The sequence below is a fragment of the Spinacia oleracea genome, chromosome 6 (assembly GCF_020520425.1).
Source record: "Spinacia oleracea cultivar Varoflay chromosome 6, BTI_SOV_V1, whole genome shotgun sequence".
Classification (NCBI taxonomy): domain Eukaryota; kingdom Viridiplantae; phylum Streptophyta; class Magnoliopsida; order Caryophyllales; family Amaranthaceae; genus Spinacia; species Spinacia oleracea.
The window spans coordinates 144,735,110-144,760,094 of record NC_079492.1 but is presented as its reverse complement, the minus strand read 5'-3'; the positions used below and the strand labels follow the sequence as shown (position 1 = coordinate 144,760,094).

The 24,985-nt window shown below is 32.2% G+C and overlaps 4 protein-coding genes across 4 annotated transcripts; 3 read left to right on the top strand and 1 right to left on the bottom strand.

The window, feature by feature from the left end:
• The first annotated feature begins 7,047 nt into the window (after window positions 1-7,047).
• Window positions 7,048-9,772, top strand: LOC110803415 (bidirectional sugar transporter SWEET4-like). Its single transcript, XM_022008923.2, has 5 exons — window positions 7,048-7,394; window positions 7,548-7,584; window positions 8,030-8,408; window positions 8,637-8,756; window positions 9,324-9,772. Exons 1-5 carry the CDS (start codon window positions 7,352-7,354, stop codon window positions 9,510-9,512), a joined length of 768 nt encoding a protein of 255 aa, XP_021864615.1. The 5' UTR covers window positions 7,048-7,351; the 3' UTR covers window positions 9,513-9,772.
• A 2,371-nt stretch (window positions 9,773-12,143) lies between these two features.
• On the top strand, window positions 12,144-17,954 carry LOC130463675 (uncharacterized). The gene is made up of 9 exons (XM_056832882.1): window positions 12,144-12,292; window positions 13,767-14,069; window positions 14,164-14,253; window positions 14,337-14,511; window positions 14,662-14,802; window positions 14,897-15,493; window positions 16,162-16,314; window positions 16,420-16,884; window positions 17,325-17,954. The coding sequence occupies exons 1-9, from the start codon at window positions 12,144-12,146 to the stop codon at window positions 17,952-17,954; spliced, it is 2,703 nt and encodes a 900-aa protein (XP_056688860.1).
• Window positions 17,930-20,454, top strand: LOC110804856 (uncharacterized). The gene is made up of 9 exons (XM_056832880.1): window positions 17,930-18,530; window positions 18,651-18,707; window positions 18,887-19,075; window positions 19,166-19,224; window positions 19,316-19,431; window positions 19,528-19,668; window positions 19,747-19,890; window positions 20,056-20,259; window positions 20,338-20,454. Exons 1-9 carry the CDS (start codon window positions 18,316-18,318, stop codon window positions 20,452-20,454), a joined length of 1,242 nt encoding a protein of 413 aa, XP_056688858.1. The 5' UTR covers window positions 17,930-18,315.
• Window positions 20,455-20,836: 382 nt separating this feature from the next.
• LOC130462474 (protein FAR1-RELATED SEQUENCE 5-like) lies at window positions 20,837-24,641 on the bottom strand. Its single transcript, XM_056830732.1, has 5 exons — window positions 24,246-24,641; window positions 23,263-24,136; window positions 22,953-23,117; window positions 21,517-22,630; window positions 20,837-21,113 (listed from the first exon to the last, which is right to left on the bottom strand). The coding sequence occupies exons 2-5, from the start codon at window positions 23,739-23,741 to the stop codon at window positions 21,000-21,002; spliced, it is 1,872 nt and encodes a 623-aa protein (XP_056686710.1). The 5' UTR covers window positions 23,742-24,136; window positions 24,246-24,641; the 3' UTR covers window positions 20,837-20,999.
• Window positions 24,642-24,985: the final 344 nt, after the last annotated feature.

Here is a 24,985-nt window from a genome sequence, read left to right as displayed (position 1 = left end):
AACTACTCATATCAATGCTTAAATGTTCGTTTTCCAACATACTCCTCATTTCTAGCTAGTAAACTAGCCCATTGGCCTCAAACATTAACTCACACCCCCACATTGACCAACAAAGTATCAAAACAATGTACCACACATCAAAGGAGGGGACATATCTACATATAATGTAAATAAGTTAGAGTTTGCCAACATAAAGTTTAGATAAGAAACTTCCCTGACATCAAGCATGATGGATACACTATCATTAATGATAGTGCTCTCCAAAGTAGTAGACGAGCATCCTCATTTTTATTGCTAGCTTTGCAAACAGGTATTCACATTAGATACGCGTCCAAGTATAATGAACCTGCACAACCTTGTTAGTGTCCAACGCACAAAATCACAACTAACATACTTGTTAGTCTTCGAACTTTAGCTTTAACCCTCACATTGCCCACTTTTGCATTAGAGGGCACATTAAATAAATTATGCGAATAAGTTAAAGTTATACAAAGGTAAATTAAAGGAAGGAACTTCCCTTTTACCGCACAAACTTGTTGGAATGCAAAGGCCGGATATACGAACTTGACCCTCCTCAACCAATGACTTTATTTTATGTTTGTTAAGCGGGCTTTGCTTGTATTTTCATGCAAATATGTCATGGGGCAGCCTACTCCACGGCTTGAGTGTGGCATGTCTTCTTTGCCGCGGGTTGGTTGTGGTAAGCATAATTATCCTAGTATACGCCTTGCAGACCATTACTACAACATAAAATCCCAGCTATTGTCGCTGATCGCTATCGTGATGCGGGCCGAGATACTAACACCGTAATAACAATAGGCTTTGTGCAGTATCTACTTGCGGATTAGGAGTGTAAAAGAACTGATCCAATCATGAAATCATTTTCTTCCCGTATACAATTTTCTTCCAGTATACAAAATCCCAAGCAAAAGGTTGTTGTCATACGTATTAATTTCCATGATAGACCACATTGATTATAAAGCTTCCAAATAAGAAACCCACCAATAATTAATGCTCCGTAATCTTCCAAAATTGAGCAATTTGCAGAATGACAATTAATAACAAGGCTTATACTTTATCCTCCATGAGCAGTACTCAATAATTCACTATTTTATGTTTGTACTAGAATTGGGCGCAACAAATATTCTCCTTGCCAAACAAATGATATACCCGTCTAATTCAAGTACTCAACAGAAAGATTCGCTTCTAATATATCGCATTCCCGTAATTAATCCTCACGAAATCGACTGTACCAATCATGGTAACAACAATAAAATACGCTTCTAGATTGTTGGAAATAATGCGTTGTAACCATGAAATTAACAATAAAATAATAGGAAAGAACACAATACTCAATAATTGATCTCAAAAGCTGTGTCGGGTTTTGCTCAGATCTCTTTTTGACAATAAAGACAGAGATAATATTTTTAGGGTTTTTTTCGTTTCTCTGTGTCTCTGGGTATGTTTATCGGGAAAAAAAATAAAGGAGTATTTATAAGGAATCTGGTATAAACCGCAACTCCCAAACAATACTCCAAAACCAATACCCACGACAACAATGAAACGGGCCCACAAACATTATCACAATTAAACGGATCCGTATTGCATTATAATTACCAACACTCACATTTACTCACATTATCTTTTTATTATAATAAATGATTCACTCACTAACTCACTTTCACCTTATTTTAATAAATTCAATTCACCCTCCTAAAACTACGTGTCGATCAAATTGTATCTCTTTTTAAAATACGGAGGGAGTATATATTAAGTCAAATGTACCAAATTTCAATATTGCTACTCCATATATGAGTATTGTGGAACTTACACACTAATCGCATACAAAGTACTTTCTTTCATGATTATGATTTATACACAATGAATGAAGGAAATACTACTTAATGATATAGTCGCATGTACGAATTCCCGCACCCCATTTGTAATTTACATCAATGTTGCGACTCGTTTGGAAACAAAAAAAAAATGGTGGGATATGACCGGGCAGGAAAGTGAATGAGTCAAAAACTGAATCGTTGGGTCTTACTCCACAGCAAAACGTCATTGTTAGAAGCTAGAAATGAGGATGATGATCGATGAGGTGGTTGATGTCTAAGACATGAATGTTTCCGAGGACCTGGTCGAAATCTGATCGACTTTCGTACGTATATAGCTGCTTTAAATTGCAGCGTAAAGATACAGGAATTGTTTCACACGTTAAATTAAGTTACCACTCACGTGAATCTCTAATCTATGCTAAGTTTTAAAGCACATACTCGATCTCAGAGAGTCGATCATGTCGCAAAAAGATCATCGATATTAGTGTTGGAACTTGGAAGTTGGAACACTAAGGTCGGTCCACGTACCCCCTTGTCGGGTCGTTTATTTACAATGTTTTCACTTTTATCAAAATTCTTATATTGGGAAAATGAGAAAAAAAAATAATGTCCTAATGGAAAAGTGTGAGAGATTAAACGACCCAGTGGATTTAATTGGTTAATATATCCATTGGACACAAATTTTGATTGAATATATTATGTGATAATATAAAAGGAAATGTAAAGAACATTTTGGGACACCCAAAAAGGAAAACGTAAAGAACAAAAAGAGACGGAGGGAGTATTTTTTATGTTTGGTATCATGCACGTGATTTAATAATCAATTAAAGTGTGTTGAGATTTATTCTTTTTTATTTAAACAATGTGAATCGCGTTTATTAATACAGAGTAATATTTTCATTTTAATCCAAAATCTGACATGGGATAATGAAAGAGATTTAATACCTTGTGAAAGATTTAATTTATCAATGAATTTAGTTGATTAAATTAATCACTTGACAATTGACACAATTTTTAACAGAATTAGCTTTTGAGCCCGTTCATAGAACGACGGTTGTATAGTGGTTGTTCAGATGTCTTTTGAAGTTTTAATTGGTGAGTACTTCTAATTTTTGGTAATATATGAATTAAATAGAGGTGTAATTTGAAGGTTGGAAAAATATAAATTTTATATGTTGAATAAATATTGGATGTTAAATGGGTGGAGTGGAAGAGACTAATGAGTATATTAGACTATTAATAACTTGATGTTGAATAAGGAAAATGGAGTGGAAGAAACATTAGAAATTGTAAATCATAGAAACAATAAAGAAAAATTGAAAAATAAAATAAAATAAATAATGATGGATGAAAGGAGAGATGCCACAAGGCTTCTAATAATGAGTTGCCACATGTTTTCTAATAATCTATGGTGTTCCTTTTTAAATACTAGGTATAGATATTAGTGGCATTTATGTGATAATAAAAAATTTAAAAAAAAAAAATAAAAAAAAAAAAAAAATTCAACAGTAAAAATTAAAATAAAACACCGAAAAATGAATATGTAATGAATAAAAGGGGACGGAGAGAGTTATTTGCAAGAAACTTAAGTGAGAAGAAGATTACATCAAAACAACTTAGACCACCAGAAAACTTTACATCTTTCAAGGCCTGAGTTTTAATATTCAGCTGACTTGTTTTGACTTGGACCAACAAAATTGGGCTTGATCCAGAGACTCTCTGAGGCTCTGACAATAGTAGATTGCTATTGGGCCTCTTCATGTATATGGTATACCCATTTATTCCTATTTACATCTCCCTTCTCAATTTTGAACTTTTGAAGGGTCAAACCGTCAAACTTCAAAGTGTCAAACAATACAAGATTTATTGCACCCCCTTCTCAAAATGATTTTCAACAAAAAATGTAAATTTAAAAATTAAGCTTACACGCCCATTTAGTAAAGGTGTAGCACATTTACATTAAACACCACAATGAATATTTGAAAAAAAAACCTTTTCCCCTAAAAGAAAATAATAATACAAAATTAGCCCTAAAAAAAATTGAATTTGATGCAAAGCCTTTAAAAAACTTGCATAACTAAGGAAAAAAAAAATCAACCAACTACAAGTCTCACTAATAATATTTGTTGTAGGTTAGCGATTAAACATGTTGTCATGTCAGCTTCAGGTTATGAAAGTTCAACCTATTTATTTAAATGGGTTAAATTCGAACCGCTACTTTTCATGTTAAGTCGGAAAACTGCATTAACTTTTAGTCTTTTACCACTTTTAGTGAATAATTTAGTTTTTTGTGTCTCGTTGTCAAAAAATATAAAATTGCAATAGAGTTTTGCTGTGTGTGTTGATCTACTTGATCTTGGATTCTTCTTGGGTGCAACTCGTACAAGTGTCATGGATTATCCAAATTGCCAATATGGGCTACCTTAATTTCACGTTACTCGAGGCTAATTGAACCCCCCTCCGGACTCCTTGAGGATAAGGCCCATGACATTTTAACTTGTTGTCATTGTGTATCTGTGTGAATAACAACCAAAATTCATTTTAGAAAAAGTTAATATGTACTACGTATGAGTTACTTTGTACGATAGATCTCAAATTCGAATTCCATGCTCTCGTATACGATGTATAATTTATGTTATCTTTTGTTGTTCATTCACGCGCGCACCACGTACACACACAAAAAAATTACGTACTTCATGGAAATGTCTTGAAATATTATGACATTTGTTTTTTTTTTTTTTTTCTTCTAATTTTGTACTCTAATTGAGACCTCTAAATTATTTCCTTACCTTTTTGGTGTTAGGGAAGAGTTTGGATTACAAGTTATTTGGTGTTATTACCTTAACACAAACTCAACATTTTGCCTTCTAATTAACAACCACCTTTAAAAAAAAGGACTTTGAAAACAAAAAGTAAAGGAGGAGTAGTCCACGCATTTACTTCGTATAATTTAACACATCACGTTACTCATGTATATGATGTACTCCGTATATGATAATTTTACAATACAAACACATATTGTTCCTACTCCTAGATATATTTTTCAAATTAGTCAAGTTGATTAATTGAAATAACCTTTGGATAATTCAGCATATATTCTTAATGTTGAAACTTAACAAACTACGGAGTACAACATATACCATTCGCTTCTAATCTTGAAAGAAAACTATCTTAACGCACTTTAACTTATGACATCAATCCCGTTTATTACATTGTTCTATATTACGGCGTGTTAAACTCATATTACCTCCGTTTCAAAAAAATCTTTACAGTTACTATTTGTACGGACTCTAATGCAATATTTAACTACTACTCTGTAATATATCCAATTTCGTATGTGAAAAAATTATAAAAAATTGATATTCTGAAAATACATCTCGATACCAATCTAACAAGATCTTACGTGTAACGTTTTGATGTATATAATGGTGAGAATTTACGGTCAAAGTTTTTATACTTTGGACACATTTTCCAAAGTGTAAAGAATTTTCTGAAACGGAGGTAGTAGTAGATTAGGAGAAAACGGCTTAGCCTTTTGTATATTATTATTGACGTATATATAATATACAGGTATACAACCCCAACACAACATAAACTCCTAAAATATAAGCCTATTAACATTAGAAAACTTTACATAAGTCTAGGAATTATATACACAATCTAATTCCTAATACTGCGTACTATATATTTACGGAGTAATTTTTTATATACCACGTATAAGCGAATCTGCGGGTACACAAAATAAATACGGAAAATACAACTGATAATCGATCTATACTGTAAAGAAAGACAAACTCTGCATGGAAGGCAATATGGCATGCATGCAATTAAGTTGCCATATGTAAAAATTAGGTAGTGAGTAACATATATAGTTGGGTGTGACATTAATGTATGAGGATAACTTATAACTTGTCTCCATAGTTTATGGCTCTGCAGTAAATCAAAATCGGTATGGCTTCACAATTTGACAACAATTTGTAACATTGTACCACAGGGAAAATAAATGAAGATAATAATAATAATAAAATTAATAGCTCCCTCCGTCCCAAAAAATATATAGTGTCTATTTGACATTCTTTTTTACGAGAATTAAGGAATTAAGAAAATGATATAATTGACAATTAATATCGTTGTACTTTACTAGAAAATGCACAATTTGTTTTTATTTTTTCAAACAAAAAACAATAAAGGTATGGAGGTTGTTGAATTAAAAAAAAAAAAATCAATAACACAATTTTTTGTGGTAGAGACATTAATTGTGACACATACTTTGTAGGTGAAAGTAGGAAATTTGAATATTTAAACTGTTTGGTAAGGGTATTTTAGGCAAAATTTAGATGATTAAATAAGAAAGTGAGAAAATAAATCAGGCATTTTGGAACACCCTAGGGGTGTAAATGGGCCGAAACTCTCAATAATTAAACTCCTCGGGTTCGTGCTTGATTAAAGCTCGTTCATGTTCGTTTATTTAATATATGAGTTGAGCTTGAACAACTTTTGAAACTCGTTTAATAAACAAGCTTGAACATGAACATACGTATGCTCGTTCATTTATGTTCATGAACAACTTGTTTATTTATGTTCATGAACACACTCATCTATTTGGGTCATAATCAATTTTTTCATACATAATTGTATGATCATAGATAAAAATCGTGTTCTGGCTTCAATTTTAACACACAAAAAAATAGATCATAAAATAAAAGTATTTTGAATTTAAATGGCTAAATTAGTGCACATTCAAAATTATGTTATCAAATGGTTAAACTTTAAAGTGTAAAGCTCGTTTAAGAAAAAAAAAATCGTTTATGATCAACTCGGCTCGGTTAATAAATTTAACTAGACGTTCATGAACCGCGCACGAACACAAAATTTCTTAAACGAACCGAACTTGAAAAAAATTCTAAGCTCGGTTAAAAATTCGTGCCTGGGATCGAGCTCGCCTAAATTAAATGAACATGAACATGAATATGACTCGGCTCTTGCACCCTAAAACACACTAAAAAGTAAAACAGGCATGGGACGGGGAATAATATGTACTCCGTACTATCAATTTGCAAATTTAATTAATGTCATTCAATTAATAACATTGAAGGTAGTGCCAATTTTTGGCGCAATTTTTTTAATAGTAATAAAAAATAAAAATTGGCGCATTTTGGCAAAATTTCTCTCTATAAATTCTCTGTTAATTTCTAAAATTCATCAAAATAAATTACATTCTCACTTGCATGTGTAGTTTTGAGGCCTTGACATTTTCATGACCTCTCTAGTTTTATCATTGTAGCATGTCATGCAAGTGAGCAACCAGTTTTAGCTTCCTTTCTCTTGCTTTTTCCTTTTTCTACTTCTTTCCATTTACTTTGGATTTTGATACGTGTTCAAGTGTTCAACTTACATTTAGAAATTTGAGATAAGTCATAATTCAAGAGTGCCCAAATTTTATATAATTAGCTCCTTTATACTAATCTCTTTTTTAGTCAAGTTTCTTTTTCTGTTCAATCAATCAATTAATCATGGTTTCACCCGCAGCCATTCGCTTTGCAGCTGGAATTATTGGTAATTATACGACTAATTATTGTTCATTATCGTTTATCATTTATCATTTATCGACTAATTACTCTGTAATACGTATGTGTAGTAGGGCATTGTGAATTCTACTTCCTCTAACATTTTAATTTATTTATTTTGTTTTTTTATTTATTTTTGCAGGAAATGTTACAGCTTTGTTCTTGTTCTTGTCTCCACTGTAAGTTTATCAATCAACTAACGAGTTTCGTATGCATGTGCATGTTTTATAAACCAAAATGTGAACAATGGGCCGGTACTGGTAGCAAACACCAATGCAACAACTACTTATTAACGAGTACTACCATTTCTTGAATAATACATATATACAAATATATGAAAATTAGATGTCGGACAAAGATGCACTTTTTGAGTCTTTTGTCTATAGTCGATCCATATGTTGAAATATGAAGGGAGATGTCACCAATTGTTATGTTTTGTGCTTATACGTAATACTTAAGTTTTGTTCCCTTCACCTGTTCTGATCTGATGTTTCTAGTTTCTTGTCTCGTCTGATGTTTCTAGCTTCTGGTCCGGTCTGGTCTGAATATTTTCTGTGGGTGTATTTGTCTTTTCTTACTTGATCCGGTTATTCCTAACTTTACGATCATTATTCCTAATATCAGGCCAACATTCATCGGAATATGCAAGAAGAAAACGGTGGGACAATACTCATCGGTGCCATACTTAGCCACATTTGTGAATTGCATGCTTTGGGTGGTGTACGGGCTGCCTTTTATCCACCCGAATAGCACTTTGGTGGTGACCGTAAATGGGGCGGGCTTTTTTATCGAGCTGGTCTACTTGACCCTCTTTGTAGTTTACTCAGACAAGAAAAATAAGATCAGGATTATACTAATTGCAATTGTTGAAATCATAATTGTGGGAATTATGACTGTCTTGGTCTTAAATTTAACTCATACCACTAAACGTAGGTCTTCAATTGTTGGTATGATTGCCATCGTTTGCAACATCATGATGTACGCCTCCCCTTTGTCCGTTATGGTAATTACGCTTTAATTAATCTTTTTCTCTCTTAATTAAGTATGTGCTAGTATAAATTCTGATTACTCCGTATTAATCCCTCTGTCTTACTCTGTTCTGCTCACTTTCCGGTTTGATGTGTTTTTCTAAATTCTACTCACATTTATTTATTCTATTTATGTCTTATTTTTATTATTATTTCTCGTGTTAACTGTACGTAATATTCCTTAATTGTGTGTTTTTTAACAGAAATTGGTTATTACGACAAAAAGCGTGGAGTACATGCCATTTTCCTTGTCAATCGCTTCATTTGCTAATGGCATTGCATGGACCATCTATGCTTTGTTTCCCTTGGATCCTTATATTGCCGTAAGCCCCTCTTCTATCTTTATCTCACATTCATATCGCATGCATGAAAAGTTAGTATATACTCCCTCCGTCCTTTAATACTCGCACCGTTTTCCTTTTCGGATCGTCTCTTAATACTTGCACCACTTCTATAAATGGAAATTTTTACCAATATTATATTATTTCTCACATTTACATACTAATCCACTTACACCTCTACTCCCTACAAAAAATCATTTAAAATTCACATCCCATACTCACCACTCCCCACCCCTCACCTATTTCCCACTAATTATATTAAAAAAATTACTCCACTATCAACTAACACCCATTAAATTAGCAAGTCAATTCAAATGTCTAAAACTCCGCACCGGTCAAACCGTTACGAGTATTAACGGAGGGAGTACTGCCTATAAGAGGAACTTCATTGTATAATACACATTATTTAATACAGACTACTTGGCATGATTTTTTATTAAGATATGTAATATCATTATTCAAGTCCAATTTCTGCTATTGTCAAATCCAAAAAATAGTTTTAGTAGAATTATTAGCAATTTAAATTAAGGGTATTTTAATCTAACACAGGCGCCAAATGGGCTGGGCACAATATTCGCACTGGTCCAACTAGTACTGTATGCAACGTACTACAAGTCCACTAAAGAACAAATAGCAGCGAGGAAAGCCAAAGGTGCAGTGGGCCTAACTGAAGTTGTGTATGGAGACTCTGCAAAAGTGGGCCAAGTAACCCATACTGGACGGGCCCAAATTCCATGACAGTCCAACCCAATTGTCTGCTAATGGAGTGAGCTTGGTTTTGAAGCTGCACCACCTGACCTGATCAAGTTGTGGCCTTGTGGGACCCCTTTTATGATTCGTTATTATGGATAACGCATGCAATTTTTTTACCAGTTTTTTAACCCGTTTTATTAATTATGTACGGGATTTTTTAATTTCTGATGAATAATGTAACAACTAGCCATGTATTACATCCAAATAATAAAATTTGTACGAGGAAGTATTGTTATGAAGAAAAAGGTTGATGTTGAATAAACGTGTACTCCCTCCGTATTTATTTAAGAGATACACTTGACCGGGCACGGGTATTAAGAAAAAGAATTGAATAAAATAAAGTAATAAAACAAGTGGGGTTGAGTAGATATTTTAATAAAGTAAGAAAAACAAGTGGGGACCATGTCATTTTAGGGAGTGGGGGATGGGGGTGGGGTGTAGATATATTATTTAATTAGATGGTGGGGTTGATAAGTTACTAAAAATGGCAAGTGTATCTCTTAAATAAATACGGCCGGAAAAGGCAAGTGTATCTCTTAAATAAATACAGAGGGAGTACTCTGTATCTTGTATGATTGTTACTCCCTCCGTCACGGAATACTCGACCCGATTTGACCGGCACAGAGTTTAAAGGACTTGAATTGACTTATTTAATTTAATAGGTAGTATTCCCTCCGTCCCGAAATACTTGACTTGTTTTCCTTATCGGGTCGTCCCTTAATACTTGACATATATGTTTCTAAAAATGGAAATATTCTAACAATATTATGTTATTTCTCACTCCACCCCTATTAACCCCAACGCGCGGATGGTACAGGCGCGTGCACCTAGATCTAGGTGCACCTGAACCAAAACGCAGAAAAATAAGAACAAAACGCAAAAACATAAAAAAGCAATAAAAAACATAAAAGAACACAAAAACATAAAAGAAAGAACATCAAGAATTAAACCAAAAGAACAATAAGTAAAACAGGAAAGAACAATAGCATTGAAAACGCAGAAAAATAAGAACAAAACGCAAAAACATAAAAAAGCAATAAAAAACATAAAAGAACACAAAAACATAAAAGAAAGAACATCAAGAATTAAACCAAAAGAACAATAAGTAAAACAGGAAAGAACAATAGCATTGAAAACGCAGAAAAATAAGAACAAAACGCAAAAACATAAAAAAACAATAAAAAACATAAAAGAACACAAAAACATAAAAGAAAGAACATCAAGAATTAAACCAAAAGAACAATAAGTAAAACAGGAAAGAACAATAGCATTGAAAACGCAGAAAAATAAGAACAAAACGCAAAAACATAAAAAAGCAACAAAAAACATAAAAGAACACAAAAATATAAAAGAAAGAACATCAAGAATTAAACCAAAAGAACAATAAGTAAAACAGGAAAGAACAATAGCATTGAAAACCAAAAAAGGTTAAAACAACAAATAAATAAAAACACGTAAAAGAACAATAAGTAAAAACACGTAAAAGAACATAAAACACTAAAAAGAAAGAACATCAGCAATTAAACGAAAGAACAAATAGAAAAGAACAATCATATTAAAAACCAAAAAGATTAAAACACGTAAAAGAACATAATACACTAAAATGAGAGAAGATCAGAAAGTAAAGGAAAAGAACAAAAAGAAAAAAAGAAAAACACAAACATATTAAAAACCAGAAAGGTTAAAACAAGGAAAGAACGATTTCTCTGCACTTTTAAAAAGAACATGGCAAATGCAACACCAGACGCACAAAAGAACAAAAGAACCAACGAAAAGAACAACAAAAACGTTAAAAAGTGAAAAAAACCGCCAAACAGAAGTTTTTTATTGAAATAATGAACGTGGCAAGAAAAAAAACCGCAAAACAGAAGTTTTCCTATGAAAACATAAAACGTGGCAGTTAATTTCTCTCTCCTCAAAATCTTTTAATAAAAAAAAAATTAAATAAGTTACTTGTCTTTCATTTTGTATTTTAAAAAATTAAAAAATAGATTACTGTTTAAAATAAAAAAAATTAAAAAATATAATTTAAGTAAAAACATTAATAAAAAACAAATTTAAAAATACTAACAACAGATAATAAAAAGAACACAAAGGAGACTCAAACGAACATCATTTTCTTTACTTATAGGCCAAAAGAACAAAAGAGCGGACGAAAAGAACAACAAAAAAAAAGGAAGTTTAAATTTGAAAATACTGTAGCAGTTATTTTCTCTCTCTTCAATTTATCATATATAAAGACATCATTGAATGCGACATTTATTTTCACTTTCACACTCAACCTACATGCAAAACCTTCACTCACCAACAATCAAAAAAACAGTGCAAAACCTTTCAAATTATTGCAAATCCGAACTTCTCCAATTTGGAATTCTACTATTTTCACTCTAAAAACTTCCCCAATTTGTTTTTTGGAAGTGATAATCTGGTTACAAAAACTTGAACCCTAACAATTGAAAATGGGGAAATCGAAAAAAGGAGAAGAAGTTGATGCGAAATGTTCTATTGAGTAAGAATTCAACTTCATTTTTCTTTTCTTTTTTCTTGAATTTCAGTTTAATTTTAATTTTTAGAGAATTTCCCATGAATTTTAATTTTCTATAAAATTTCATTTGAATGGATGATGTTCCTTTGACAACGACTTTATTGAACTTAAGAAACAAAAAGAAGAAAGAGAAAGAAATTACACCAACAATTGATGCGGATTTGTTGGAAGATATCAACAAAGAAGTTTCAGAAACGGAAGAAGAAGAAGAAGAGAGCGAGTAAGTGGATTTTTTAAACAAAAACCTAGGTTCATTTACACCTTCTGTTTGTTCTTTTTGTTTTCCTTAATGTTCTAATTACAATAACGAAACCAAATACATTTTTTAACGAATTTAAAAGTAGATCTACATTTATGTTTTTTTTTAAATGTATTTTAAGTCACTGAATCATACACTTAGAAGAACAATGGTATAGATTTAAAAGAACAACGAATGTTAACTCAAAAGAACAGTGGAAATTTAAATTAAATAAGTAGATCTATGTTCTTTTATTTATTTACTGTCTGTTCTTTTTATTAGCCCTACTGTTTGACGAACAATTCGCCCAGGTTAAAAGAACAACAAATAGACTAAAAAGAACAGTACAATTTTGACGAACTTAAACCTAGATCTATAATTTTGTTCTTATCTATTGAATTTGATCTATGTTCTTTTTTATCTATGTTCTTATCTATAAAAACTTAAAAGAACCAACTGTGCAGGTTTAAAGAACAATCAATGTAGACTCAAAAGAACAACCAATGTACACTCAAAAGAACAGTACAGTATTAATGTAGGCTTAAAAAGAACTATGCATCTAGAAGAAAAGAACAGTCCATGTCTACTTAAAAGATCACTAGGCATTAAAAGAACAATCAATGAAAATTAAAAAGAACAATGTGCTTAGATTTGATAAGATGGTGTTCTTTTTACTTGTTCTTAAATGTATTTTAAAAAATAAAGAACAATCAATCACGGATAAAAGAACAAACCATCTACATTTAAAAGACAAACCTAAAACTGTTAGCACACAGTAAAAGAACACTTAATAAAAAGAACATAAGAAAAGGAACATATAAGCATACCTTGATCAACAGTTGAACAACATTTATCAACAACATCAACATAAATCCTCAGCAAATGATCACAATCCTCTTGAATTTCATTATCTCCTTCAATTTTCTTTCTACGAAAATTAGCAAATTGTATTTTTTCATCTCCTGAGAATTAGTATTCTGATTAATTCACTAATTCTCAAAAAAACAGGAACAATAATGCGAAAAGTTGGAGAGAGAAGAAAGTAGAAATCGCATTTCACTCTTTCTCTCTCTTAAATTCTCTCTTCTGTTGAGAGAAAATAAAACCTCTCATTTTTCTCTCTCTAAAATGTGTTGCTAAAATTATGAAATGATGAATGAATGAGAATATGGAGGACAAACATTATTTATATATTGTATATGAAAAAATAAAAAAAATCAGATGAATAAGATATTGTACAAGGGTGCAGGATGAGAACTGTGCACTTGTTTTTTGTGTTGTTCCTTTTTTCATAATATGTGTTCTTTCCAAAAGCATAGTTGTGTTCTTTTGTACACGACATGTTGTTCTTTTTCCATTACATGTGTTATTTTAAACATTTTTCTGTTGTTCTTTTTTCATAACATGTGTTTTTGGTGTTGTTCTTTTTTTCATGACATATATTTTTTCATTATAGACTTTCCAAACAAAGGAAAGCATTGCAAGAACAACAGAAGATGGTGCAAGCACTTCAGGAAAAGCTGCTACAACAGGAAAAGCAGCTGGATCTGATTGAACAAAAAAAGAAGGGTGGAGAAGGACAAAAAAATTCCAGCAAAGATCATGAAAAGCAGGAAGAAACTGAAAAGAAAGAGCATGAAGTAAAAGTGCATGAAGAAGTGAAAGAACCTGAAAAAGAGGAGGCTGAGGTAAAAGTTCCAGAAGAGCTGGATGAACCAGAAAGAAAAGAAAAGAAAACGAACTTAAAAATTACTTTGAGGTATCATCTGTGTTTGTTAATACTATTTCATATTTACATTGTAGTTGTTATTTTTCGTTTCTTAAACATACTTTTGCATTTATGTTTTTACTAGAAAGAAAAAAGACGGAGAAGAAGCTGGTGAGGAACCTGAAAAAGCAAAGGGGAAGTCTAGGAAATCAATACCAAACAGGAAAAGGACAAGGTAACTTACATAAATGGTGTTCTTTTTATTTTCTGTGTTTTACTTTTTTTTTACTACTTATGTTCTATTGTTTTGGTCAACAGAAGTCAATTGCTGAAAGAAGAATTTCCCGATCTTATCAAAGAGGTAAAGCAGGAATTGGAAGAGGCACATAAGAAGAAGAGCTTGTTGCCTGCTGAGAAAATTTCAACAAAAAAAGTTGCACCAAATGCTAAGAAGGGGAATGGAGTTACTTTGAAAAAGACTGCAGCACTTAAGGTAAACTTCACATTACCCTTTTTGTATATCTTTTTATTTACCTTAATGTTATATTATAATAGAGATAAATGCTGTGTTTTAAATAAAGAATGTTCTTTTTTTCCTGTCTTGTGTTCTTTACATCATCATTTATGTTCTTTTTTCATTCAGAGGGGTAGCAAAGTTAATCAGATAGTTGTGAGGGAGGTTTATGAAGACGAGGAAGATGAAGAAGGAGGTGAAGAAGAAGGTGAAGAAGTAGAAGAGGAAAGTGAACCCTTAATGAAGAAGGGGAAAAAAGTAGTTGAGAAGGTAAAAAATTTTCTTAAGTTATTTGTTCTTTTTCTTCCATATAATGTTCTTTTACTCCCTGACTAATGTTCTTTATATTTTTTCTTTTTTCCAGAGAGCAACAAGAAGTAAACAAATTGTTGTTTCTGATGAGGTCATGGAGGAGGTGGATGATGAGAAACCAAAATCTTTGGTTGTTGCCAAACCAAAACCTGAAGAAAGGAAACTAAATCTAAGGCAAACTCCGCAATTGATGATGCGATTCTTGAGGGGAATTGCATCTAATGAACCACATGATATAAGAAAACAACAAGCCATCGTGGAGTTAGGCTTTGGATCTCTTCTGCAACTTGACATCCCACAAAACGAAAATCCATTCCCGTACGAGTTGGTTAGGAATTTCAACTCGTCCGACCGGTCCTTGCATCTACCAAAGTCTTCCCTTGATATTACTGTAGAGGATGTATACCTGGTGTACGGTATACCTATTGGAGGAGCTCCGGTCGTGGAATGGACGGATGAACAAGATCCTGAAGTGTTGAGGGTTTTTGCTGAATTTTGGGCATACTGGCAAGTGAAGTCTGGATGCCCAAAATTGAAAGAAATGGTTGAAAAACTGATCAAAGATGAGACTCCAGTTGATGATAACTGGAAGAGATCTTTCCTAGTGGTTGCAGTTAACACCTGCATTAAATCCACTACTAATTTATCGGTAAACATCAAAATTCCTTTGTTTCTCATTAATGTTCTTTTATTTCTCATTAATGTTCTTTTGTTTGCGTATTATGTTCTTTTAAATGTTTATTAATATTTTTATTGTTCTTTTATTTGTTTGTCGAATTCCATGTTCTTTCTTTCTCTTTCACTGTTCTTTTATTCTGTATGATATTCCATGTTCTTTCTTACATCAAAATTCCTTTGTTTCTCATTAATGTTCTTTTATTTCTCATTAATGTTCTTTTGTTTGCGTATTATGTTCTTTTAAATATTTCTCACTGTTCTTTTATTCTGTATGATATTCCATGTTCTTTCTTACATCAAAATTCCTTTGTTTCTCATTTATGTTCTTTTATTTCTCATTAATGTTCTTTTGTTTGCGTATTATGTTCTTTTAAATGTTTATTAATATTTATTGTTCTTTTATTTGTTTGTCGAATTCCATGTTCTTTCTTTCTCTTTCACTGTCCTATTGTTGTACTTTCCTTTATATGAATGTTAGTTGTGTTCTTTTCAGTTGTATTCAATATTCTTTTGCTCTTCTTTCATTGTTCTTTTCATTCTCTCTAATGTTCCTTTATTTTCTATTGAATGTTCTATTTTCTTATTCTATTTAAAATCATAATTAATGTTCTTTTCTTTTATATTTTTCTGTTTCAAAAGCCAAACTTCAGATTCCTAGCAAGCACTGTTGACTTGGAGCAAGTGAGGAATCTAAATTGGTGCCAGTATGCATACACCAGCCTTCTTGGGGCAGCTATGTACTGGAATGTGGACCGTAGCAGATGGTTTGCTGGTCCACTACCATTTCTAATGGTAAATTTCAATCATTAAGCTAGCATTTCCCTTTGTTATATATATTACTTTCATCTTCTTCTTTCACCTAACTAACAATAAATTATGTTGTTATTGTTAAATTAGGTATGTTATTTCGATCGGGTGCAGATCATGGAAGAGTACCCTCCAAGGAACTTCCCCCTAATTTCTTGCTGGACAAGAGATATGATAAGCAGCAGGGTACGCAATGACAATGCTACAGGCTTCGGACATGGCTTGATTCTGGACAGAATTCAAGGTCCACCTGAGCTACAACTGTACAGGGAGGATATGGAGCTGCTCAAACAGCAAAAAGCACTCAGTGAACAACCACCACCACTTCTTCTTCAACACCCACAACAACAACAGCAGCAACATGATGAACAACCATCGCAGCAACCACTGCAGCAACCACAACAGCAACATCAACACCAAGAGCCTAACTGGTCCACAAATGATGTGTCCAGAGAACATCAAGGTGCACCAGTGACTCAACTCGGGGATGACAAAGATTTGCCAGAGCAACAGGCAGACCCCAGTGAGAAAGCAAAAGTCCCTTCTACAATTGAGGTAAAAATTAAATTCACTCAACAAAACCATTGCATTTATTTTTTCAACGTTTTTGTTGTAATGTTCTTTTTCCTCCAACAAATGTTCTTTTACGTACTCAATATAATCTTTTTTCCTACCATGTTTTTTGCTTTCTGTGTTTATGTTCTTTTTATCAAAAACTAGTTCTTTACGTTCTTTTGCATGTTCTTTTAAATGTTTATTCATGTTATTTAAGCATGTTCTTTTTTCTTAAAAAGATGTTCTTTACATTTGAATGTTCTTTTATATGTTTAAGCATGTTATTTACATGTTCATTTATCTCTTTAACATGTTCTTTCGATCTTTAACAATGTTTCTATGTTCTACTTGAATGTTCTTTTAGGGATCTCTCTTGTTCTTTTTTCCATTCGAATGTTCTTTTTATTTATCCAGTCCTTATTGTTGTTATTGTTAAACAGGAATTCCATGCTGAATTCACTAAAACCACTACTGAACTCAGTAGTGTCATGAACAAGTTCAACGACTTATTGTCGTTGTCCAGAAAGTTCTTTGACACTACTATTGATGTCAAAAAAAGTCTGCCATTCAATATGGCAAAAATGTGGTCAACATGCTCTGGAACTGAAATTCCAGTTACTTTTGAGAAGGGCAACTCTACAGAAGAGCGGCAAGAAGGAAGGAATACTGAGGAGATTGGTTCAATCCTCAGTCAAGATAAAGAATTTTTCAGTTCAGACTACTTCACAATACTATTTGAGGAAGCAGTACGAAAGGCAACAGAAGGAAATGAAAGAAAGGAAATCAAGGAATCTGAGGATGTTACATTTGATTTGCCACCATTTTTAACACCTCCGATCATGCCTTCCCAGCCTAATGTATTTGCTGATTTGACATTGAAGCTTGGAATGGTTTCCGATTCAAATCCTCCTCCTCAGGCACACGACTTTGAAGAGGAAATGAGATTAGAAGCAATCTTGGCAAACAAAACTTTGACTGAACGTGATTTGGAGACAATTTCAAGGGACAACAAAAATGAAGCTGAAAAACAACAGCCACCTACAGAAAAAACTGAGTATGCGTTCTTTTAAAACAGTTCACATACACATGTATAATAAATATGTGACTGTTTCTTTCATTATTCACAATGTTCTTTTATAAACAATTATTTGTTTTTTTATTCGTTTGATTTGTTCTTTTTATTAATTCTCTGTCTTTATACAATTATTTAATGGATCTTTTGTTTCTTTTATTCGGAATGTTCCTTTCATATATTTCTTTATGTTCTTTCTATATTTACTTTAATATCTTCCTACTTTTAATATTAACTTATATGTTCTTTTTCATTGCACTTTTGTTCTTTAATTCTTCTCATTGTGTTCTTTGTTCCTCCTCACATGTTCTTTTTTTTTTTTTGTAATACACAGAGAACCTGAAAATGTGAGATCAGATATGGAAGGTTTAATCCAAGGAGCTGAAGATGGAAAACCAATGTCTCCAACCGTTAGAACTGAAGACTCCGAGTTTCAGACTATGGAAGGTTTAATCAAAGGAGCTGAAGATGGAAACCCCATGTCTCCAACTGTTAGAACTGAAGAATCCGAGTTTAATACTCCAACTGCTGCTGAGTCGCAGACTGAAATGGAAACTCCATCAATATTCCTGAAGTAAGACTACTGTATTTTATTAAAATATAATTTTCATAATCTTCAATTTAATGTTCTTTTCTTTCTCGATTTTGTTCTTTTTATTTATAGTAATATATTCTTTTCTTTCCACTCTTTTAGCACTCCAAGTGCGGTGTACTCGCAACCAGAAAATGCACCTACATCTATGAACATAGAGTATGACTACTGCATTTTATTTTATAAGTTATTTTTCGTTTATTATTACAAGTTATTTTTCATTATCATTTATAAAATGTTCTTTTCTTTTCACTTTGTTGTTCTTTTTATTGTTAGTCTGAATTCGTTTTTCCCGCTAATATGTTCTTTTTACTTTATAATGTCTTTGTTTTCATAAGTGAGGAAGAGGATCCAGATAACGTACAAGTACCTAAACTTGTTAAGAGAAAGAAAAATGTTCCCCTCAAGTTACTGTCACCCTTCTTAACTCAGTATTCACACCTACTGGTTGGGGAAGAACAGTTGAATCAAAAGGAAAAGGACATGCGATGCGTACTGGATTATGCCTTTGGAAAGGGAAGCCCAACGTAAGAATTTTATACTATTACAAGTATTTGAATGTAGATGTTCTTTTTGTACATGTTCTTATGGAAATTTTATTTTCATTCTTATAACAGTCAGGTGTTGTACACTGATGATTGGAATATAGTTACCAGAGAAGAGTTTCAAACCCTAGGTATATATTTAATTATTGGAATTTAAAATGTTCTTTTAAATGCTGTTGATGTTCCTTTTACTCATATTTTTGTTCTTTTCCTTTAAAACAGCTCCCAATGCGTGGGTGATGAATAATGTTATTGACACTTTTGCAAGAATACTGAATGATGATCCAGATCAAAGTGTCAAGAGTAACTTGAAGTTCTATTTCTCTACAATCCCTTTCGTAAGTTTTAATATCACTAAAAAATCATATTTTCGTACTTCTTCAATAATTTTTATTATATAACATATATTTAAAATTATTTTTTTTTCGGTGCAGAATATGCTCTGCCAGAATGAACCGTATGGTGGATCACAGGATAGTCAAGCAACCGAAAGCAAACGCTTAGAAAATTTTATTTTAAGTGTACGCCATGAGTATGAAACTGCTGGTGTGAAGTCTTTGAAGGGATTCCATCTGGTAAAATTATAAAATTGTTCTTTTCTTTTTTACATATGTTCCTTTTCCTTTGTTTAATGTTCTTTTCTCTGCTTGTAGTTGTTCTTTCCAGTCTGGTCTGGTGATCATTTTTATCTCATTGTAATCAACCAAAAGGCGAAGAAGGTGGAGATCATTGACAATCTCTCCTTACCTGAAGGAATTACATATGATGATAAATATAAAACATTTGCAGAAAGAACTGTAAGTCTATTTGAAGAATTTCCTCTTATATATTTTATTTGTTCTTTCCTTTGTTGTTCTTTATTCTTTTACTAAATTAAATGTTCTTTTTTCCTTCCTTTGTTGTTCTATGTTTCTTTGTTGTTCTTTGTTCTTTTACTAAGTTAAATGTTCTTTTTATTTCAGTTTGAAGCATGGACAATATTTTCTGAACAAGAAGGACATCCTTTGCGGAAGGCACAGATTTCAGCATATGAAATTGTGTTGCTTGAAATGCCATGGAAGAACAGAACAAACAAGACTGATTGTGGGGTATATGCAATGAGGCATATGGAGACCTACAAAGGCAACCAGACTTGGAATTGTGGTTTCAAAAACACAGATGAAGATGTAAGTAAATTTTGAATATATGTACGTATATTATTTTAATATATAATCTTTTATTAATGTACTATTTTATGTTTTCAGAAAGACTTTATTTGCAGGCTGAGAATGCGGTACGGTACTGAAATCTTATTATCCGTTCTGAACAAAAGGCATGAGCTAATGTATCTGGCATTGAAGAGAGCTAATCAAGTTGAATAGTTGGTTGTTTTCATGAAGGCAGAATAATATTTACCTTTTATTAGAAGTATGCTTTAAAAAACAATGGTATATTTTGTAGATATGGTTATTGCTGGAGTTATGGGTTGTTCTTTTAAACATGTGTGGTGTTCTTTTGGAAACAATTAGATGTTCTAGTAGTTGCAGATAAGTAGTTTGGATATTTTAAACAAGTATTTCAATTAAAGGTTCAAGTTCTTTTCAATCCCAGACCATGTTCTTCTATATCATGGGATATGTTCTTTCCTTTCCAAAATTCTTTTTATTCTCTTTTAGTAAGTTCTTTTCACATTTAAGAATATACTCCTTTATGCAATAATTTTGCAATCCTAATTGCACAAAAATAAAAACAAAAATAAGAATATATACAACTAAAAATTCTCATTTCAAAATATTGAATGAGCCAAACATCAGTAGCCCGTAAAAATATACATCAAAAGAGTAAAAGAACATTGTTGAGAATACAAAAACAAATGATTAAAAACACAACAAACTAAAAATAAAAATATTACCAATCGTAAATGAATCTACAAAGGTTGTATGTGTACTCCAAAATAATCATCTGGAACATATGCTTCCAATTGTGAATTTGAAGATGTTGGATGAACCAAAACCCCACCAACAGGTAAATTTATGATACACTGAAAAAGAACAAACAAACAATAAGGAATAAAAGAACATGATAAAGAAGAAAAAAGAACAAAATAGATAATAAAAAAGAACAGTTCAAAAAAGAACGTAATAAACATTAAAAGAACAAATAGATGTTTTTTTTAAAAATGAACTGTTTAGCAAAAGAACATAAACAAAAAGACGAAAGAACATATAGAAAGAAAAACGAACAATGATAAACAAAAGGAACAAACTAAAGGAATAGAAGAACAAATAGATTATTAAAAAGAACAGAACATAATAAAGTAAACTAAAAGATCATAAACAAAAAGGATAAATAGAAAATAAAAATGGAAAAAAGAACAATGATAAACAAAAAGAACATTCCAAAGTAATAAAAGAACAAATAAATGTTTAAAAAGAACAGTTTACCTGATCAGTAGACTGAGTTTCCTCCCTCAAATTATCAACATGTCTTTCTCTTCTCTTGTTCCAACCTTTCAGTTTATTGCGTTTCTTCTCAACAATTCCTTTAGGTCTCACATTCCTCTCTTTAGCCTTTTCAGTCCCGTTCTTAATCTTCCTCTTTCGCTTTGGTGGATTTTGAATCATTGTTGGAATGACTTTTTCAGCAATCGGTTCAACAACATCCGGCAAAACTGTGTCTGTTGAAGGCTCAATGCCATCAAGTAGAGTTTCTTCTCGCACATACTTGTTTGATACATTACCATCCCCTTCAACACCACCAATATACTCCTTCACTTTGCATGACATATCCAACACACCCAAATCAATAAGCTTCCTTGCAGCCGGACAATGTTGAGCTTCATTTATAACTTTAATGCAATTTCTTATGCTTTGCATCCTCCAAACTGAAGCAGAAACAACACTTACTTCATTATCTCTATCTTCTCCTTCTTCAACAATCATGTTCATAGCCTTTTTGGTCCATCTCTTCATAATGTATTGTTTGGGAATCTCTTCAACATTATGGACAATGAAAACTCGAAGAATATGAGAACAAAGAACTCCTATCTCTCCATATGACTTGCAAGTACAATCAACAACCAACTCTTGCTCATTAAACATCACAACATGTCTAATAAAATCCTTTGTAGGATGCCCAACAATGTACTTAGAAACTGGAAACTCATAGGAAATGCGTTGACACCTCAAACCAATTGCTTTGATGAATCGTTGCTCAAATATCAAATATATTGCAATGGTATACACATCCCGCGCATGCAAACATAACATGTTATCCGCACATGCGTAATATCTATTTCCAGTAGAAGAATTATAATCTCCCTTGTTCTCCTTACTTCTCCATTCATCAATTACATCTAAAAAACACTTATAAAAATCACATAAACCATTCGTTTTATGCAACCTCCTAGAAATAGAATGATTTGTCGTCTCACTCCTTTGAGAAGATAAAATACCCCCAGAAAACCACTCTTTGTTATATGCAGGACACCATTTCTCTTTCAAATCATATAACCTCTCTATCCATTTGTGTGTCTTGCAATTGTAATCAGTCATAAGACTACAAAAGAACAAACGAGGAGAACAAAAGAACAATCAGAGACACAAAACGAACGCCCTGAGTAAAACAAAGAACAAATGAAGACAAAAAAAGAACAATATACAGTACAATAAAACTTGAAAAGAAAGTACACACAATCACAGTTCAAGAAGTATGGACTCTATTAAACAAAGAAAAGAACATTAAAATACCAGATTAAAAGAACAAGTTTCATCAACCATGAAAAGAACACTATTTAACATTACAAAAAACATGTCGTCGAATGAAAAGAACAAAACAAAATTTTAAATACTAATCAGTCTATTAGCAAAATAATTTTTACCTATTCCAATAATGCTCGAACTCAGCAACTGTGTCAGTATATTTCAAAACATAATCAAACCGACGTTTGAAACCTTCTTTGGCCATAACACCTTTGATGTTTACAACAGCATTTTCCCCTATGTGCCATGTACACAAACGATGCCTCGATTTTGGAAACACTTCCCTAAAAAACCATAAACCAAAAAAATAGATAAAAATATAAACTAAACAAAAAGACAAAAGAAAAAGAACATAAAAAATTGTACAAAAATACAAAAGAACAAAAGTGTTTGATGAACGAACATACAAACAACCTAAAAGAACTTTACCTTATAGCCTTGTCCATGGCAGAAGATTGATCAGTCATGATAGTCACAGGTTGCTTCCCTCCCATTGAAGTCAAAAAAGAATTAAAAAGCCAGTCAAAAGTACCTGCCTTCTCATTCAATATAAAACCCACTCCAAACATGATATTTTGAGTGTGAAGATTCATTCCAACAAAAGGCCCACAAATCATATCGTATTTATTAGTACGATAAGTTGTATCATGAATCAATAAATCACCAAAAGCTTCATAATCAGACCGCATTCTTCCATCTCTCCAAAAAAAATTGATCAACTGATTCTCTTCATTCAATTGAAAATCATAATAAAAATCATGTTCTTTAGCTTGCCTCATAGCGAACCATCTGATCAACTGATTTGAATCACAACCATCCAACTTTTTCTTCTTCTCTGCCAAAACAGCATCATACGCGTCAGGAACAGTGAACCCTAAATTCGCCTCACCACCAACTTCTTTCCTCATAGCTCTAAGAACATCAGCAAGCTTCGTGCCACTACAAGTAAAAGTAGTAAGAAAAGCCAATTGTTCTTTTGAAATGTGCCTATGTGACCTAATAAGGTGTTTAGAAAGAACATACACTCCAGTTTTCTTATCAACATCAAACTGAACTGAAGCCTTGCATCCAGTTCTCCTATCAATTTTTTTAAAGGATTTAGGCACAACACCATCTGGATTTTTAAACCCCTCGTATGCACAAACAAAAAACCGTTGTCGAACTATTCTAGTACCACTTCTATACTCCTTTTTACCCTTCCTAGTACCAAAACCATTCCTAAATGCATGACTGTTGTATAACTCATACGCCTCATCATCATCCTTAACTACACTTCCCTCTAATGAAACTGGTTCTTCAAAATCTGCATGACGATAAAAAAGAACACAAAGAACATCATAAGTATGATAAAGGAACAAACACAAGACGTAAACGAACATTGTGATAAACAAGTAAAAGTACAATTCATGTACCTTGGCCAATAACCACATAGGATTCTGGATCCTCATTAGCATCATTTTGTTCTGAATTATTAACTGAATTATTTAATATATCTGGAAATTTATAAAATAAAAAAAATCAGAAAAAGAAAAGAACAAAAGAACTTAAAAGAACAGTAGCCATTAAAAAGAACAATGCACAGAGTAAACGAACAATCCATGTAGACTGAAAAGAACACTAGGCATGAAAAGAACAATCAAAGAAGAGTTAAAAGAACAATCAATTAGTCAATCAAAAGAACACATTAAAACTTAAAAGAACAATTTGGGCAGATATAAAAGAACAACCAATAAAGAATAAAAAACAACAGTACCTATTAGAAAAGAACAATGCATCAAGAGTAAATTACACACTCCAACTAGACTGGAAAGAACACTGCGCATTAAAAGAACAATCAATAAACAGTTAAAAGAACAATCAGTTTTGTCAATCAAAAGAACACATTAAAACCTAAAAGAACAATATCGGCATAATTATCAACAATCAATTTTGTCAATCAAAAGAACAATGTAAACTCATAAAAACATAAAAGAAAAATCCGTGCAAATATAATAAAAAAACCAATAAAGAATCAAAGGAACAGTAACTATTAAAATGAACAATAAAAATAGAGTAAACGAACACAAAAGGTGACCGAAAAGAACACTATGACTTAAAGAACAATCAATGAAGAGTTAAAAGAACAATCAATAAAGAACAATCAATGTTTATT

Excerpts from the sequence above, each read along its gene's own strand:
- LOC130463675 (XM_056832882.1), top strand. The coding sequence starts at position 12,144 with ATGGATGATGTTCCTTTGACAACGACTTTATTGAACTTAAGAAACAAA. Across the intron at positions 14,070-14,163 it reads AACTTAAAAATTACTTTGAG|AAAGAAAAAAGACGGAGAAG; the intron begins GTATCATCTGTG and ends TGTTTTTACTAG. Across the intron at positions 16,885-17,324 it reads AAGTCCCTTCTACAATTGAG|GAATTCCATGCTGAATTCAC; the intron begins GTAAAAATTAAA and ends ATTGTTAAACAG.
- LOC110804856 (XM_056832880.1), top strand. The coding sequence starts at position 18,316 with ATGGAAGGTTTAATCCAAGGAGCTGAAGATGGAAAACCAATGTCTCCA. Across the intron at positions 19,225-19,315 it reads AGAAGAGTTTCAAACCCTAG|CTCCCAATGCGTGGGTGATG; the intron begins GTATATATTTAA and ends CCTTTAAAACAG. Across the intron at positions 19,891-20,055 it reads AAACATTTGCAGAAAGAACT|TTTGAAGCATGGACAATATT; the intron begins GTAAGTCTATTT and ends TTTTTATTTCAG.
- LOC130462474 (XM_056830732.1), bottom strand. The coding sequence starts at position 23,741 with ATGAGGAAAGAAGTTGGTGGTGAGGCGAATTTAGGGTTCACTGTTCCT. Across the intron at positions 22,631-22,952 it reads TTCGAGCATTATTGGAATAG|TCTTATGACTGATTACAATT; the intron begins GTAAAAATTATT and ends GTTCTTTTGTAG. Across the intron at positions 21,114-21,516 it reads AAACTCAGTCTACTGATCAG|TGTATCATAAATTTACCTGT; the intron begins GTAAACTGTTCT and ends GTTCTTTTTCAG.
- LOC110803415 (XM_022008923.2), top strand. The coding sequence starts at position 7,352 with ATGGTTTCACCCGCAGCCATTCGCTTTGCAGCTGGAATTATTG. Across the intron at positions 7,395-7,547 it reads CTTTGCAGCTGGAATTATTG|GAAATGTTACAGCTTTGTTC; the intron begins GTAATTATACGA and ends TTATTTTTGCAG. Across the intron at positions 7,585-8,029 it reads TTCTTGTTCTTGTCTCCACT|GCCAACATTCATCGGAATAT; the intron begins GTAAGTTTATCA and ends TCCTAATATCAG.